Source organism: Oncorhynchus nerka, linkage group LG13 (genome assembly GCF_034236695.1).
Source record: "Oncorhynchus nerka isolate Pitt River linkage group LG13, Oner_Uvic_2.0, whole genome shotgun sequence".
In the NCBI taxonomy this organism is placed as follows: Eukaryota; Metazoa; Chordata; class Actinopteri; order Salmoniformes; family Salmonidae; genus Oncorhynchus; species Oncorhynchus nerka.
In genome coordinates, this window is record NC_088408.1 from 87,444,663 (window position 1) to 87,460,723 (window position 16,061).

The 16,061-nt window shown below is 41.5% G+C and overlaps 2 protein-coding genes across 2 annotated transcripts; one reads left to right on the plus strand and one right to left on the minus strand.

Moving 5' to 3' along the window:
* Positions 1–511: 511 nt before the first annotated feature.
* LOC115125047 (regulator of G-protein signaling 7-binding protein A-like) lies at positions 512–8,061 on the minus strand. Its single transcript, XM_029654544.2, has 6 exons — positions 7,732–8,061; positions 6,395–6,561; positions 3,636–3,766; positions 3,148–3,289; positions 2,989–3,059; positions 512–2,863 (listed from the first exon to the last, which is right to left on the minus strand). The coding sequence occupies exons 1-6, from the start codon at positions 7,879–7,881 to the stop codon at positions 2,772–2,774; spliced, it is 753 nt and encodes a 250-aa protein (XP_029510404.1). The 5' UTR covers positions 7,882–8,061; the 3' UTR covers positions 512–2,771.
* A 1,558-nt stretch (positions 8,062–9,619) lies between these two features.
* Positions 9,620–12,765, plus strand: LOC115125044 (trifunctional nucleotide phosphoesterase protein YfkN-like). The gene is made up of 9 exons (XM_029654543.2): positions 9,620–9,753; positions 9,960–10,111; positions 10,393–10,483; positions 10,691–11,183; positions 11,298–11,445; positions 11,626–11,791; positions 11,923–12,070; positions 12,319–12,502; positions 12,644–12,765. The coding sequence occupies exons 1-9, from the start codon at positions 9,620–9,622 to the stop codon at positions 12,763–12,765; spliced, it is 1,638 nt and encodes a 545-aa protein (XP_029510403.2).
* The last annotated feature ends 3,296 nt before the right edge of the window (positions 12,766–16,061 follow it).

Below are 16,061 nucleotides of genomic sequence, written 5' to 3' on the forward strand. Positions count from 1 at the left end.
CATAACATTGCATTGCATCTTCACATCTGCTGGCTAAATCTAAACTGAGCCTTTGAATATGGATGAGAATGATCTTGCTGATACTTAGCTGTATGAGTCTGTCTCCACCCAGTGGATAGAACACTAACTCACAGGAACTTGGGCTTTGGGACCGTTTGGGGGAATTGGTGCATCATGGGACAATGCTCTAGGCAACAGGGAAACAATATCACAATGTTAATAATCTCATTGAGACATGGAACTAGACTGAAAATTGGCTCAAATATGTATGAAAACTTATAGAAATTAAGCATTCCTATCAATTAATTTGAGCCAGTTGATCATTGTAGTATTATTTAAGAATACTACTATACTACTAATTTGTAGAATTCTGTCTACAAAAAAATATTTGTCTAGGGCCGATTCAGATTTAGGAAATTTTTATTACTTAAATCCATGTTAAGTCCAATTATCTCAAGTCTGAGTAGGGCCTATAGAGAATTAAGACAGAGACCAGAAATACCCACATCAGTCGGTTTAAATAAAAAAGTTTATTAACAATGTAAAATGACATACAGCTTTTTATTTCAGCTTTGACTACAGTACTGTACCTTCTCCATGCCCTACACATATATCACTATTACTAATAAGCAAGACCCATGCTGAGTCCCCACTACCCGCACAGACTGTGCCTTACAAAGGGAGACGTCACCTGCTTATGCCAACCAAGACTTCACCAATCTATCTCAACTTCGAAGATTTTCCAGAGCTCATCGATTGGAGAGTATGTGTATATACATACATAGAGTATGTCTAATGTCTTAATTTATAGATAGATATTGTATGTGCAAAGAAGTTAATATTTTTGTTAGTATTGTATAGTATATTCCTCCTTGAAGATGGAAAGTAAAAGTCAGGTACAGGTGTTTGGTTCATGGAAGACTAAATCAAGGTCAATACAGGAAGTACAGTACAGGAAGTACAGGGTCAGCTAAAAATGGAAAACAGAGAACGAAACTCACAACAGACGTAGTGCACAGACTTTCTCTGCTCTGGAAAAACAGCTCTATGCCTTTTATCTAGTAGTGTACATATACAGATCTGCTATCTTAATTTGACTAGTTTTTCACAGCAGGAAAATAATCCTGCAGCAACAGGTCATGTGAATTATTATGTGGATTATAATGAATGGACATTTTTTTGTAGGGGTTGATAAATTTTACATTAGGGTAAGTCAAGTCTGACATTTTAAACTGGAAATTACAAACTTTAGAATACTTTAAAAAATGTAAATACACTACAAGTTTTCATTTCCTGCGGAGCAGGAAAATGATCTGTGACAACAGAGTGATCAAATGAAGGGCTTTATTCAGTGTGTATCACGGAAGTTCAGCTTTAAAGCGTGATTGAAAAATCAAAGGCAATGTTAGCGGAGACTGCATTCACAGTAAACGCTGCGTATGTCAACTCAATCGGAAATGACCTTTACATTTCAATTGTGCAATCTTTAACGCTTCAGGGATACAGATTGAATGGAGCCCTAAAATAGCATATCTGTTTACTGCAAGTGTCTAACTTCAATGACCGGTCATATTGGACAAGTATTGCCACACATGGCAAGTGTCGTACTTGCTAACATTGTTTTTGAAACAAACTTAAGGATCAAATTGTGTCCTACACACAATTCATTAATTCATCAATTCAGCTTTATGGAAGAAACTAAATGTTGACATTGTTTCAAATGGTCTCTCTCTTCCGAAGACCTTTGACAAACGAAAAGGTTGGACTTTTGTACCAAACAAAAAGGTTGGACTTCTGTACCAAACGAAAAGGTTGGACTTCTGTACCAAACAAAAAGGTTGGACTTCTGTACCAAACGAAAAGGTTGGACTTCTGTACCAAACAAAAAGGTTGGACTTCTGTACCAAACGAAAAGGTTGGACTTCTGTACCAAACGAAAAGGTTGGACTTCTGTACCAAACGAAAAGGTTGGACTTCTGTACCAAACGAAAAGGTTGGACTTCTGTACCAAACAAAAAGGTTGGACTTCTGTACCAAACAAAAAGGTTGGACTTCTGTACCAAACAAAAAGGTTGGACTTCTGTACCAAACGAAAAGGTTGGACTTCTGTACCAAACAAAAAGGTTGGACTTCTGTACCAAACAAAAAGGTTGGACTTCTGTACCAAACGAAAAGGTTGGACTTCTGTACCAAACAAAAAGGTTGGACTTCTGTACCAAACAAAAAGGTTGGACTTCTGTACCAAATGAAAAGAAATATGAATATGAAAAGAAATATAAAATATATGTTTTGACTATTGGTTTCATTACATTGCAATTACAATTTATCTTTGTATTACAAAATAAAATTATAAAATGGGGTAGCCTTTTCAACAAAGAGAGAACTGGATTGGATATTGGAAATGGCAGTAATATAGTGGTGGGAGACACAAGTGGTGAAGGATTGTGGTTAATGGTGTCTTTGTTGCCGCAGTAGCACTTTACGTGCAGTGTTGCCCATGACACATTACAAAATATTTAATTCTATGCTCTTTCCTTTATGGGGCACTGTTATGATAACTGTCAATATCTTATGACACCATGTCATAATGCAAATAAATATATTGATCGTGACATGCAAATACTGTGTGTCATTCCAGTTGACAAAGCTTTTATAGCTTGTTTTTTGACACTTGAATTATGATGTGCATAGGACACTTTATGGATGTGCCATGAACAACACTTCAACTTAAGCATTACCGTTCCTGCCTTCAACCCAGGAGGGCAGGCCCCTTAGCTGGTTACCAGGCAACAGAGCCCAAAGAACCGTCTCTTCCTCTGTCGGACCAGTGGGTAGGGAGTTAGGTTCAGCAAGCTGCTGTCATCTGGGTACAAACAGAGATAAGACCATTACATGTCCAAACTAATCTCAAAGTAATTTTAACTGTGTATCTAACTCGCATAAGATCCAAGCATAGAAACCATGTGAGCGCCCCTGTGGAGGCCCTACCTTGGTTCTTCAGTGGTAAAGGCATCGCCTCCCTGAGTTTACTGAGAAGGTTCTTCATCTCTCTCATGTCCCTATGAAATCATATTCACATTGTGTTCATGTGTGTTTTGCTAATGCACACAGAATTATAATAATAACACACACACACAGAGGGCCCACCTCTCAGTATTGTCTATGTCTGTGGTGACCAGCCAGCAGAGCTGATGACAGTCCATGGGGGAGGAGGTGTCTTCTAGAATGGGGATGTCTGAGCTCTCATCCACCTTACCGTCAATCCTGGGAGGCCCACAGCAATCCTTCCCTGGAACACACACACACACACACACACACACACACACACACACACACACACACACACACACACACACACACACACACACACACACACACACACACACACACACACACACACACACACACACACACACACACACACACACACACACACACACACACACACACACACACACACACACACACACTATTAATAATAGTAGTGTAATAGTCATTACATGTTTTACACAATAAACAGTGAATTGTAGCTCAAAATAGCTCAGTTAGGATCCCGTTAGGCTTCATGTTTCTGGCTATAATAGTGATTTCAGGTTATAACGTTGCTATGTTATTTTATGTCAGGCATTCCCTACCTTTCCTGTGGAGCTGCAGGGATCCCAGCAGACAGACAGACTTGAGCATCTCTGTGATGTACATCTCCAGACAGCACTGCAGCTGGATGAAGAGCCTGCAGATCTCTGGGTGAATCTCTCCGTCCTCAGGCCTGTGAGGGCAACACAAAAATGCCAGTCAACATCGGGATTACCCATGATATGGCATAATACTCTGTCTGCTTGCACAAACTTTGCTTTACATCTACAATGTAAATCCACAAGGATTACATAAAAGTCCTACACAATTAAAAACTATATGACATTTTTTTAATTGAAATAAGGTGACAGTTCAACAACAACAACGTCTGGGAAGCCATGTTGAGTTCCTAAGGTTCAGCCAAAACGACAGACCTGAGGGAACAGAGAGAGTATTTACACCTCTTCACACATAGCATCAGTCCATTTTGTACATGAAGATTCAAAATGGCTTGGATTAAGCTTGGGAAATGTGGGGACGTAGTTATTTTTCTTGCTTTTTAGGCTTCAAAGGCCCATCACAGTCGTAATTATGTTTTTCCTGTGTTTTGTTTCATATTGTACAACAGCTGACGAAACTAACATTGTAAAAGTGTGGAAAATGTTGATCAGTGTTATTTCATTAATAGTTTCTGGTTTAAAATACAATCTACTCAGGACATTATAATCAGCAGGTGTTGCATGGGTGAAGTTTTGGCTTGCCTGGTAACATCTCCAGGCAGTATAAATTGTAATAGACCAACAACAAAAAGAGTTCCAAACCTCTTTGTCAATAATCTCTCCCCATTAGACCCCTCCCCCGCTTTGGTATCCTCCCTCACCCCACTTAGACCACTCCCAGACAGTCCTAGCAAAACTCTTGGTTCAGAAAGATTTTTTTGGCTAAAAAGCTATTTTTGTTTATTTTTGACCATTTTAATGTAAAACGATTACGGTAACGTACTGAATTGATTTGATATTGAGATTTAAAAAAGCTGCATTGGACCTTTAAGTCTTTTTCACATGAGACTTGACCTGATTTTGTTCCAAAAGCCTTCTACTCCTCTCTGTAACTAGCATGGTCACAGATCTGTTTGTGCCATCATGCCACTCCTTGCCACTCAGCATGAAAAGGAGTGGCAAGGAGTAGCATGATGGCGCAAACAAACTGGTACCCAGACTAATCTGTAACTGCCGAGATAATGTTTTTGTGTGTTAATTGGATTTTTCATGCATTTAATGCTTCTTACATTTCTCACAAAAAGCACATTTGCTCTCTCAATCAGCTTTGTGTTTCCTGTCAGAGTGCTGCTAGCTGGCTAAAGTACTGCTGTCATCAATACCATCCTTCTGCTTATCGGATTTCCTCTGGCATCACTCAGACAGACAGACAGACAAACAGACAGACAATGGTGAGACTAGGGTTTTAGTTTGGGGGGGGGGGGGTTATATAAAGGTAAAGTTTTATGGGGAGGGGTCCAGTCATGCTGTATGATTCATGCTAACACAGCCATCTTATCAGAGTGTCTCTGAGTGTCTCTGAGTGTCTCTGAGTGTCTCTGAGTGTGTCTCTGAGCTCTGAGAGGGGCCCAGGCTGTCACAGGTGTGGCTCACTACCCCAGCCAAGATGCACATGCCCTGTCATGCGTGTGACACGCAATGAAAGATACACATTCTGAGATCTCTTAAAAGACACTGCAAGAGGATTCATTATTAAATGGATAGGTTATAGCAAGGGTGAGTACAAACGTCCACATTTAACCACACAATATTATCATATCGTAACAAAATGATGGGGAACTGAAGAGGCAATGCTTTATTTAGAGCTAGTTCATGCGCGTTAACATATAAATTGAGCCAGTTTGCTGTAGCAGGAATATAATCCTGCAGCAAAAGTAAATGTGAGTTATTATGTGGATTATAATGAATGAAAAAAAAATGTAGGGGTTCATTCAGTACATTTTCCGTATGGGAAAATCAAAGTGGAAATGACAAACTTCAGAAGCCTTAAACCTCAAATACACTACAAGTTTATTTGATCACTTTGTCATAGTTCCCCTGCGATAGAGTGATCAAAATCAAATTAAGATCTTACATCTGTAGGAAGACTAGAAACCTTCCACAGAGATCTATGTATAAGAGAAGTAGAAACTATATAACGGGTACTGAAAAGATCTGAAAAGCTGGTCGATAACCTGTAATGTTAACAAGTCATGTTGTTAGCAGCAGGTTTGCAAAGTTAAATTAAAGCTAAATCCTCCAAAGAGGTAATACTGCTTTCTCTCAAAAATGTCCTTGGTCTGGCACTGCCCCAAAATCCACAGACCAACTCCATTACTGTCTGAATCAACTCCAAGCTCAGTGGAACTCTTCTGCAATACTGTAGCCAAATGTCCAACTCCCAAGCAGCAGGTTTAAGTATAGCAGGTCAGTATCACACTCAGAGACTAGGATAGCCCACTAAACTGTAGAAGTGCATGATCTCAAATGCTCTCACCAGTCTCTCTCTCTCTCTCTCTCTCTCTCTCTCTCTCTCTCTCTCTCTCTCTCTCTCTCCTATTACTCTACGTTTCTCTGTTATATCCTTCATCCTTCATAAGACAGAAAAAGACATGCAAATTACAACCCTGTACAGACCAAGATTTCAGTGCTCAAACAGGCCACTCTAGACTGAAACCTAAGTTACATTTCCAAAAGGAGGTCTTTATAGAAGCCTGTGGCCCATGTCTGTGAAATTGCCCCAACGCTGTCTTTCAGCACCAAGGACAGCGACCGCTACTTACCCTGAAATGACTGACAGGCTCTGGTTTGCGGCTCTCGCCATCTCGCAGCCTTTAGTTCGGGTCTTGTGCATCTCGGCCCGTAACGACGGGCAGTCGACAGAGATCTCGCCAATGGAGATGACCAGCTCACGATACAGCGCCACAAGCGTGTTAAACTCCTGCACAATCTGAGAAATAAAAAGGAAACCAAAATGATCTGGACCTAGAATTTCCTCTGTCGCGAGCCCCAGCGAGACCTTGCAATGTTCTTCCATATAGGTTAACTAATGCGGGCTATTGCAAACATATGTGCCTTTCTGATGGGGAATTGTTAGAATTTCATAAGCAGACACATTTGCAATATAGGCCACCTTGTGACAGCAGTTGCCAGAACAACGTAGGTTATCAGATAAATTGTCATATATTCCCAGGTAGGCTGTCAATTTAGCAGCTTTAGTTTTTTTCATTGGTGCCACAATTACTATTTCGGCACTGCAAGTTCAAAAACTAGGTTACCCTAGCCATTCAGCACCATCCTGCTTATGGACATCAACCATCTTTCAGTCGATCGTTTCTCTATACTAGAGCTTGAATAAATTGACTGCCATTTCCAAAAAAACATTGATCCCTGGAAGGGGTATTAGGCTATTCTAACCTCCAAGATACAAAATATAGGCTAATCAATATTGATACCTAAAAACATTACGATATGCATAGGATATGAAATGACACCTAGAATGTCTATTTTAAAACGAATCAATTAGTCATAGACGACAACCCCGTATGATAAATTCGGCTATGTGCATCGAATTAGAGCATAGGATCCTTAGGATGGGACAACGCTCGAGACTCAGACACGTTCTGCTGTTCTTCCCGTGATGAGACTTAGTGACGTTTACTGATGTATGTGAGGGGAGAGAATGTATTATGGACGTTTCTGCCAGCACCTGTCACATCAGTGGCCGTCTTCGTCCATCAAACAGAGCCCGTTAGACAACTTTGTAATGTGGGCGATACTGGAGATCACACCAAATCACCGTCAGACAGGCTTTCATCACTTGATGCTCCAAAATGCAAATCGCACTATCGCAATCAGTGACAAAGAAGGGGTATAAAAACATGAGCAGGTCAAATTGTCTTCTCTGCAACAACAGCAACGCAAATGTATATAATTCCCCCTACACAATACATAGAAAAGTGGAGGGGGGTCAGTTTGTTACCGTTTAAACAGCCAACATCAGTGCAAATTCATGAAATTAGTTAAAGAAATAAAGGGTGAATGAATACACGACTAGCTGCATCATTTCCTGCAGAGGAAATACGCACTGTGGGCTACATGTCACAAGTTCCATACCCACCATTCTGCAGTCCGCCACGGCGCGCTGGGCTTTGCGGGTGCTCTCGGTGCTCTCCCTCCTCTCCGGGTCTCGGTAGGGAGCCTTGCCGATCTGGAAGATGTTCCCGGCGGATCTGGGGCGGTTCTTGCGCCCATTCGGTGCAGAACTCATGCATACACATCCACTAATAAAACAGCTCTAATACAGAACGTCTACGTCCCCCTAAACTCCACCACCACCTATTGGCCGATATCCTGTTCTATCTATCGTTTGTGGTGTCGAAACCTCTCCAGTAGGATATATCCTAAAACGGATAGGATAGATAGTTTATCTGTGGTGTATTACTGCTCTCTCTCTCTCTCCCTCTACCCCCCTCTCTCTCTCTCTCTCTCTCTACCGTCTAAGAAGAATAATATATTTTTGCAGGCTGCTGTCAGAGCGCAGAAGTACCGGATGAGCGCCTGCGACTCCTCTCCGCATTGCCTCGACTGCAAAGGGGGCGCGAGTCACCTTCACTCCAGCAGTCCAACTGATGGTATACGGTAACCGTAGCCTATACACACACGCGACCCGGGGTCCAACAAGCTGAGGCGTCCTCCCTCGTGCACCGCAGCTGTGATGGTCCGTAGAAAGCAATCACTGGTATTCGCAAAATGCAACCATTTCTTATAATTGTGCGTTTCCATTAAACACGGAGAATACGGCTTGAGGAGGGTCTTCGGCAATGTAGCTATGCAAACATTCCCTTTTGGAAAAGCAAAAATGTTGCGAAACGTCCAAATAAAGAAAGCTATGTAACTTCAGGCAATGATAACACTTGCTTAATCACTAGGCCTACTAGAAACAGAGAGGAAAGCAATTTCTGGTTGCCAAGATGCTGAATTTGTTCCCAAGGTCTTTTTCTTCGAGTGTCTTCAGCCGAGTGTATCTAACCTTGCCTTGGTGAGGCAGGAGACAAGCAGTTGCTACAGGCCTGACGTGGCTGGCAACACTGCACACCCATAGGACAGGAATACTAATAGGACCCAGCAAACCAGAGCCTAGACTCGGGTAAAATTCTCATTAAATGTATTCTCATTAAATAGCCTAGGCATTGCCTAGTCTAGCACTACCATGGGAAATGGTTACACTATGAAACAATTCATTATATTTGCAAAAATTCGTCAAAGGTATTAGATAAAATTGCAGTGTCCACAGTGCTACAATACCGCTTGGACGTGGAGCTGTCCAGTTGCTGAAATCCCACGCGCAGTTTTTCGTAGGATAATTAGTCGGTTCTAATTTCTTATGTAACATATAATTAAACACATTTAACCAAGACTCGCAATAGCCTAAACATTTGCAATTTTGCGATATTGGATGACCTAGGCCTGCGGTAGCCCTTTCCTGCAGTCAATGACCAAAAGCGCCTCTTTGGCCTCATGGGTGGAATGTTATTAATATATTTCATAATTTCATAATTAATAAAATAAAATAAATGACTTCGAAAATCCGGTGTATCTATGTCAAAAAGTTTTGTTATATTTCAGTCACCTGTGATGTATTTGAAATGTAATATTGGGATGAAACTCAAAATGTAATACTTTTCAACTCTATATCTGACATGGTACAGTGTCTTCTTTTTTAAGCCAATAACCATGTGTGTGAGGTGTATACTTTTGTTTCGAAGTAGATTTGTTTAAGACTACCAATAATGACTCTATGTGACCCTGATTTAGCCCACTGCAGTAATTAACCAAATGGTAGAAATGCCCTAGGTTATTTGTTCATTGCGTTCGTGCTCTCCTCTTCAGGGTGCGCGACCGTTTATCTCCAAGGAGACACGTTCGAGTTCGCTTAACTGTGTCATCTGAGCAAAAAGGAGAAAGAGCAAGTTCTGCAACAATCACTAAAAGTAGCCTAATAAAACATGGATGAATATCTTTTAAGTTTGGAAACAAATGTGACTTGTAACAAACCAGAAGTAGTTCTCACTATTTTACACTTCAATGATGTGTACGAAATAGAAGCAAGACCAGAAGAACCCGTTGGCGGTGCTGCAAGGTAAGTTTAGCTAATCCTAGCAAGCTAACGTTAGTTAGCGAGTCTCGAAAGGAAATGTAGGCTTAACATTAACTTTAACATCAGTTGCCTTGATCCAGCCTTGTTGAAACTTCACTTTGTCTAGCTTTGGGCAATCTAACTGGTCTTGTATAGGATACATTAGAATTTCACAAAACGAAATGTTGGCTATGGTTTTCTCCCTCCAGGTTTGCCACTGCTCTAAAAGTATTCCAGTCGCTGAATCCTTTAGTAGTTTTCAGTGGTGACTGTTTGAGCCCTTCTTTGCTAAGCACAGTCACCAAGGGAAAGCACATGGTAGATGTTCTAAATAAATTAGGAGTCCATTGTGCGGTGTATGGTAAGTGTGTCTCTCCAACCATGCATTACTATTTCATTGTATACACACAAATGATCCAGAGAACATCCATTTATCCAAGTGCAAAACACATAGAGAACTCTCTCTTTTATGACCTTCTCTTTCTTTCTCTCTCTCTCTCTCTCTCTCTCTCTCTCTCTCTCTCTCACACACACACACACACACACACACACACACACACACACACACACACACACACACACACACACACACACACACACACACACACACAACTTTATGTATTTTCATTGTCCTCTTCTAAGGAAATCATGAGTTTGATTTCGGTGTGGACCACTTGGAAGAGCAGACAAAAAATATGACCTTCCCATGGTTCCTCAGCAATGTGTACGACAGGTTAGTTTCACCTTGCAATACTATATGACGGTGGGTTAACACAGTTCTGAGCACTGTACTTCTCAATTTTCAATACATCTTCTGTTGTACCTGAAGGACTATTGGTTTGCAGGACAATGCGAAGCAACGCTACTTTTGTTCTATGTTGTTTTGCTTCTAGTGTATTATTTCAATGTGAACAAACAAATTCAAATTGTTCTCTCAAAGGTTCACCCATGAAACGCTGGGCCATGGCATGGTCAGCAGCATCCTGGAGTGGAACAGCCTAAAGATCGGTGTCATGGGCCTGGTAGAGGAGGACTGGCTGGATACCCTGGGCACTGTGGACAAGAACAACATCCACTACACAGACTATGTGGAGACAGCTGATCACCTTTCTGCTGAGCTGAGGGACAAAGGGGCTGACCTGGTCATCGCAGTCACACACATGAGGTGGCGTAATGACATCAGGCTAGCATCCGAGTCCAACGGTGTGGATCTCATCCTGGGAGGACATGACCATGAGTACGGGGTTCTGGAGGTCAATGGGATTCTGATCATAAAGAGTGGCTCAGAGTTCAGGTACCTGTCAAAGATTGACGTTGTGAAGGACCAGGATGGGACGTTCAAGTACACCTGTGAAAAGAGAGCTACAATGAGAGACCTTGAGGAAGATGCGGAAATCAAACAGATTGTGAAAGGATACACTGATAATATGCAGGTGAGTATTATCTTACAGCTTGATCAGCCACACAGCCTAGTGTGTGTTTGTGTTAGTAGCCAGCCCAGATGCCACTAAGATTATGTTTCATGAATTTATGTCACTCTGTCTCAGCATATGCTTGGAGAGGTCCTGTGCCACACAGACGTGACCTTGGATGGACGCTGCGCCACCGTGAGACGAGCAGAGTGCAACCTGGGTAATCTGATCACCAACGCCATGCTGGAGGCCACTCATGCGGAAGCGGCGATTTTAAACTCAGGTTATTACACCTTCCATTCATTTTTTGTTCCAGTCATAAGCATAGTTTAGGTTTATTTATTAAATATTGCCTCCATAATTTGATTTCAGAATTTAATTTTTTTTTGTGCAGAGTTGTTCAATTCTGAAAAAGTTTGGCACCCAGGTCTGTCTGTTGAATCATGATTCTGTTCCTGTATAGGTACTCTGCGATCTGACCGCTTGCACCCGGCTGGTCCCCTGACCATGCATGACCTGCTGCAGATCCTGCCACTAAAGGACCCAGTGCTGGTGGTGGAGGCCACTGGGCAGCAGCTCTACGAAGGCCTGGAGAACGGGGTCAGCATCTACCCTGATTTAGATGGAAGGTACCGCACTGGAACACACTGAAAAGGCACCAAAACCACATTATGAGTGAACTGGTTTTATTGTAGTTACTGCTTTATTCTCACAGGAAAAGCAATCACAATAGTTTTTGACACAATATGTATTTTTCCAGATTTCCCCAGGTCTCAGGGATTCAGTTTGGCTTTAATCCCAATGGAAAACCTGGACACAGAGTCATTGCTAAGACAGTGAAGGTTCAAGGCAAGAGTCTAGATAGAGACAGAAAATATGCGGTGGCCATGAAAGAATTCTTAACTAAGGTAGGGTATAGTCTTCAGCTTCATATTAGCACACTCAGCCACAGCTACTGGAATAGTGTTGTACATTTTCCCTACATTATATACAACAAATAAAATCATCCATTAGTTAGCAGCGGAGGATGCAGTGTTTTTAAGTGGACAGGTAAAACTGTCTCCTCACAGCAGTATAGCAAGCAGCCATGTTGGCATCAGAGCGAAATAAACATTGACAATATCCTCCTTTATATCCTCTCTTGTTTTGTGCTCAGGGCAAAGATGGCTACACTATGTTCAGAAGCTGTCCTCATAGGCACGACATAGAGAATGCTCAGATCCTGTCGACCATCCTCATCAACCACTTTGAGTCTGGCCAGATCGTCAGAGGCACGAAGAGGTGCATGTCTGGCCACAGGATGGGCCTCATCAAGGTGTCCAGCAGCCCCTCTGTGTCTGGTGAGCACAGCTGCCTCATTCATTCGTTAATTCATTCAGATAAGGAATTTCTTATTCAATATGTCCTGCTTTTCATTGTTGTGCTGATCACATCTGTGAATGACAGCTAACCTGGAGTGTGTATTGATGGTGTTTCTGCAGCCATTGAAAGTACCAAGAGTGAGAATCTGGAGGGAGAGGAGGTGGGAGTGGCTGTGGTACCTGGAGTGGAGGGCAGGATATTCCATGTCTACCCTGAGGGCCAATCAGAAACAGAAGGCTAACAGTGGGTAGGGCTGTTCCTCATCAGAGAATTTCACAGAGCAACTCAGCCATGACTCCACAGTCACAGTGTAAGCCAGGGGAAATTACATCAAGTTTCACATCTCATCTGCCTCTTGCTTTTTATCAGCCTTATAAACAGGCGGACTGTCAATGAACGCTCAGACAGCAACATGAGATGAAGTAATCCATTACTTGTATTACTGTTGAAGTAATCCATTACTTGTAGTACTGTTGAAGTAATCCATTACTTGTAGTACTGTTGAAGTAATCCATTACTTGTATAACTGTTGAAGTAATCCATTACTTGTAGTACTGTTGAAGCAATCCATTACTTGTAGTACTGTTGAAGTAATCCATTACTTGTAGTACTGTTGAAGTAATCCATTACTTGTAGTACTGTTGAAGCAATCCAGCAGCAAGCAGTCCTTGAATTTGTAAATACAATTTTTTGACATGACTCAAAATTATACCACATTTTTCCCCTTGTCAATACAGTTGAATATTGACAACTAATATATTACAGAAAAGGTATTTATTTTGAATGATCATTTTGTGGCATATATGGTGGCAATGTATAAGGATTTGAACGGAGAAGGAGGAGCAATAGTGTACATGTGTTCATGACAACATTATAGTAAAAAGGAAATGAATTGAAGAAAACTCACCACTGTGTTTTTGTGTTAAAACCACCCCTGACTTCCTTTTAAAAGAGATAGTCTCAGTCAATGTGCAAGGCCATTCTTCTTCATAACAAATGATATCTTGACAACATCACAGTGTTGGGTGAATGAATCAGTGATTCCCTGCTTCTACCGTTGAAAGAACCCGGCTGTAAACGGATGATAATGTGGCGTATTATATGGCCTATACTGTTTGGGGGCTTTCTGGTCATGCTCCAAGTCTTGACATCATTTCTTTTTGCCACTTGTCCCCAGGACAAGTAGGACGGAAGTTTTAGTTGTCTGAAAGCTTAAAGGGACTTGTCCAAAAATAAAAATACATCTGTAACACCATATTAAGTGTTTATAAATAAAAATACATCTGTAACACCATATTAAGTGTTTATAAATAAAAATACATCTGTAACACCACATTAAGTGTTTATCAATAAAAATACATCTGTAACACCATATTAAGTGTTTATCAATAAAAATACATCTGTAACACCACATTAAGTGTTTATAAATAAAAATACATCTGTAACACCACATTAAGTGTTTATAAATAAAAATACATCTGTAACACCACATTAAGTGTTTATCAATAAAAATACATCTGTAACACCACATTAAGTGTTTATCAATAAAAATACATCTGTAACACCACATTAAGTGTTTATAAATAAAAATACATCTGTAACACCACATTAAGTGTTTATCAATAAAAATACATCTGTAACACCACATTAAGTGTTTATCAATAAAAATACATCTGTAACACCATATTAAGTGTTTATAAATAAAAATACATCTGTAACACCATATTAAGTGTTTATCAATAAAAATACATCTGTAACACCATATTAAGTGTTTATCAATAAAAATACATCTGTAACACCATATTAAGTGTTTATCAATAAAAATACATCTGTAACACCATATTAAGTGTTTATAAATAAAAATACATATGTAACACCATATTAAGTGTTTATAAATAAAAATAATTCCATCAACATTTCTATGGTGGTATTTTGGCTAGGCTAGGCTACGTTGAAACAAGGTAAGACATGCTTACATAAAATGTCCAGGTTTTAAACAATCAAGTTTATGGTTAAGTAGTTTCAAAATGCTGACCATCTCTGCTCAGATTCAAGGTGGGTGATGTGCAACAGGCACTGTCCTTCACTCTCTGGTTCACTCTCTCAGCCGTCTTCAGAAGGCAGGGAAGAAGAAGTAGCAGAGAAAGTAGAAGATGAAGCCGATGACCCAGTTGACAGAGTAGAAATACTGTATACAATGTCGAAGCCCCAGCCGTGAGAATCGTTCTCAAAGTCCGTGGCGTCCCCCAGTTCCGTGGGGGGAACTGACACCTGGCAATCGCACTAGCTTGCCTTTGGAAACCTGGAGAAGGGTTAAAATGACAGGAGAAAATCTGGTTATTCCAACTTTTGGTCAGACTTTATTCGGATAGTCCGGATTTCTATACTATCAACAAACTATGTGTTGATAATCAACTGCTTGCTAATGTTAGGGATAGGTTTAGGGTTAGGGTAAGGATTAAGTTTATGGTTAGGATAAGGGTTAAGGTTAGGGTTAGAGCTAGGATTAGTAGCTCAGTCCTGTGTATGTAACGGTTGTCATAGGTGGAAGAAGGTGAAGAGGACCAAGGTGCAGCGTCGTACGTATTCATAATAACTTTAATCAAGATGAATACTGAACAAAAAAACAACACACCAACAAACAAACAGTTCTGTAAGGTGCAACAAAACACTGACCAGAAAATAATTACCCACACCCATAGTGGGAAAACAGGCTGTCTAAGTATGGTTCTCAATCAGAGACAACGATTGCCAGCTGCCTCTGATTGGGAACGATACCAGGCCAAACACATAGAAATACAAAACCTAGACTACAAAACATAGAATGCCCACCCCAACTCACGCCCTGACCCAAACTAAAACAGAGATATAAAAAAGGAACTAAGGTCAGGACGTGACAGTACCCCCCCAAAGGTGCCGACTCCGGCCGCAAAACCTAAACCCATAGGGGAGGGTCTGGGTGGGCATCTATCCGCGGTGGCGGCTCTGGCGCGGGATGTGGACCCCACTCCACCTTAGTCTGGGCCCACGTCGGTGGTGCCTTTGGAGCGGCAACCCTCGCCGTCGACCCCGGACTGGGGACTGTGAAGGGCGACTCTGGCAGCACCGCCGGAGTTAAGGGCGACTGGCAGCGCCGGAGTGAAGGGCGATTCTGGCAGCTCCGGAGTGAAGGGCGACTCTGGCAGCGCCGGAGTGAAGGGCGGCTCTGGCAGCGCCGGAGTGAAGGGCGGCTCTGACAGCACCGGAGTGAAGGGCGGCTCTGACAGCGCCGGAGTGAAGGGCGGCTCTGGCAGCTCCTGACTGACAGGCGGCTCTGGCAGCTCCTGACTGACGGGCGACTCTAAGGTCAGGACGTGACAGTGTAGCTCAATTGGTAGAGCTTAGCGCTTGTTATGGGTTCAATTTAAAATGTATGCACTCAGTTGCTCTGGACAACAGCATCTACTAAAACGTAAACATTTAGATAGTTAGTTGAAATGTTACTGATAGTCTGTAGATAGTCTGTAGAGAATCTTCAGATGGACTATCCAAATAAAT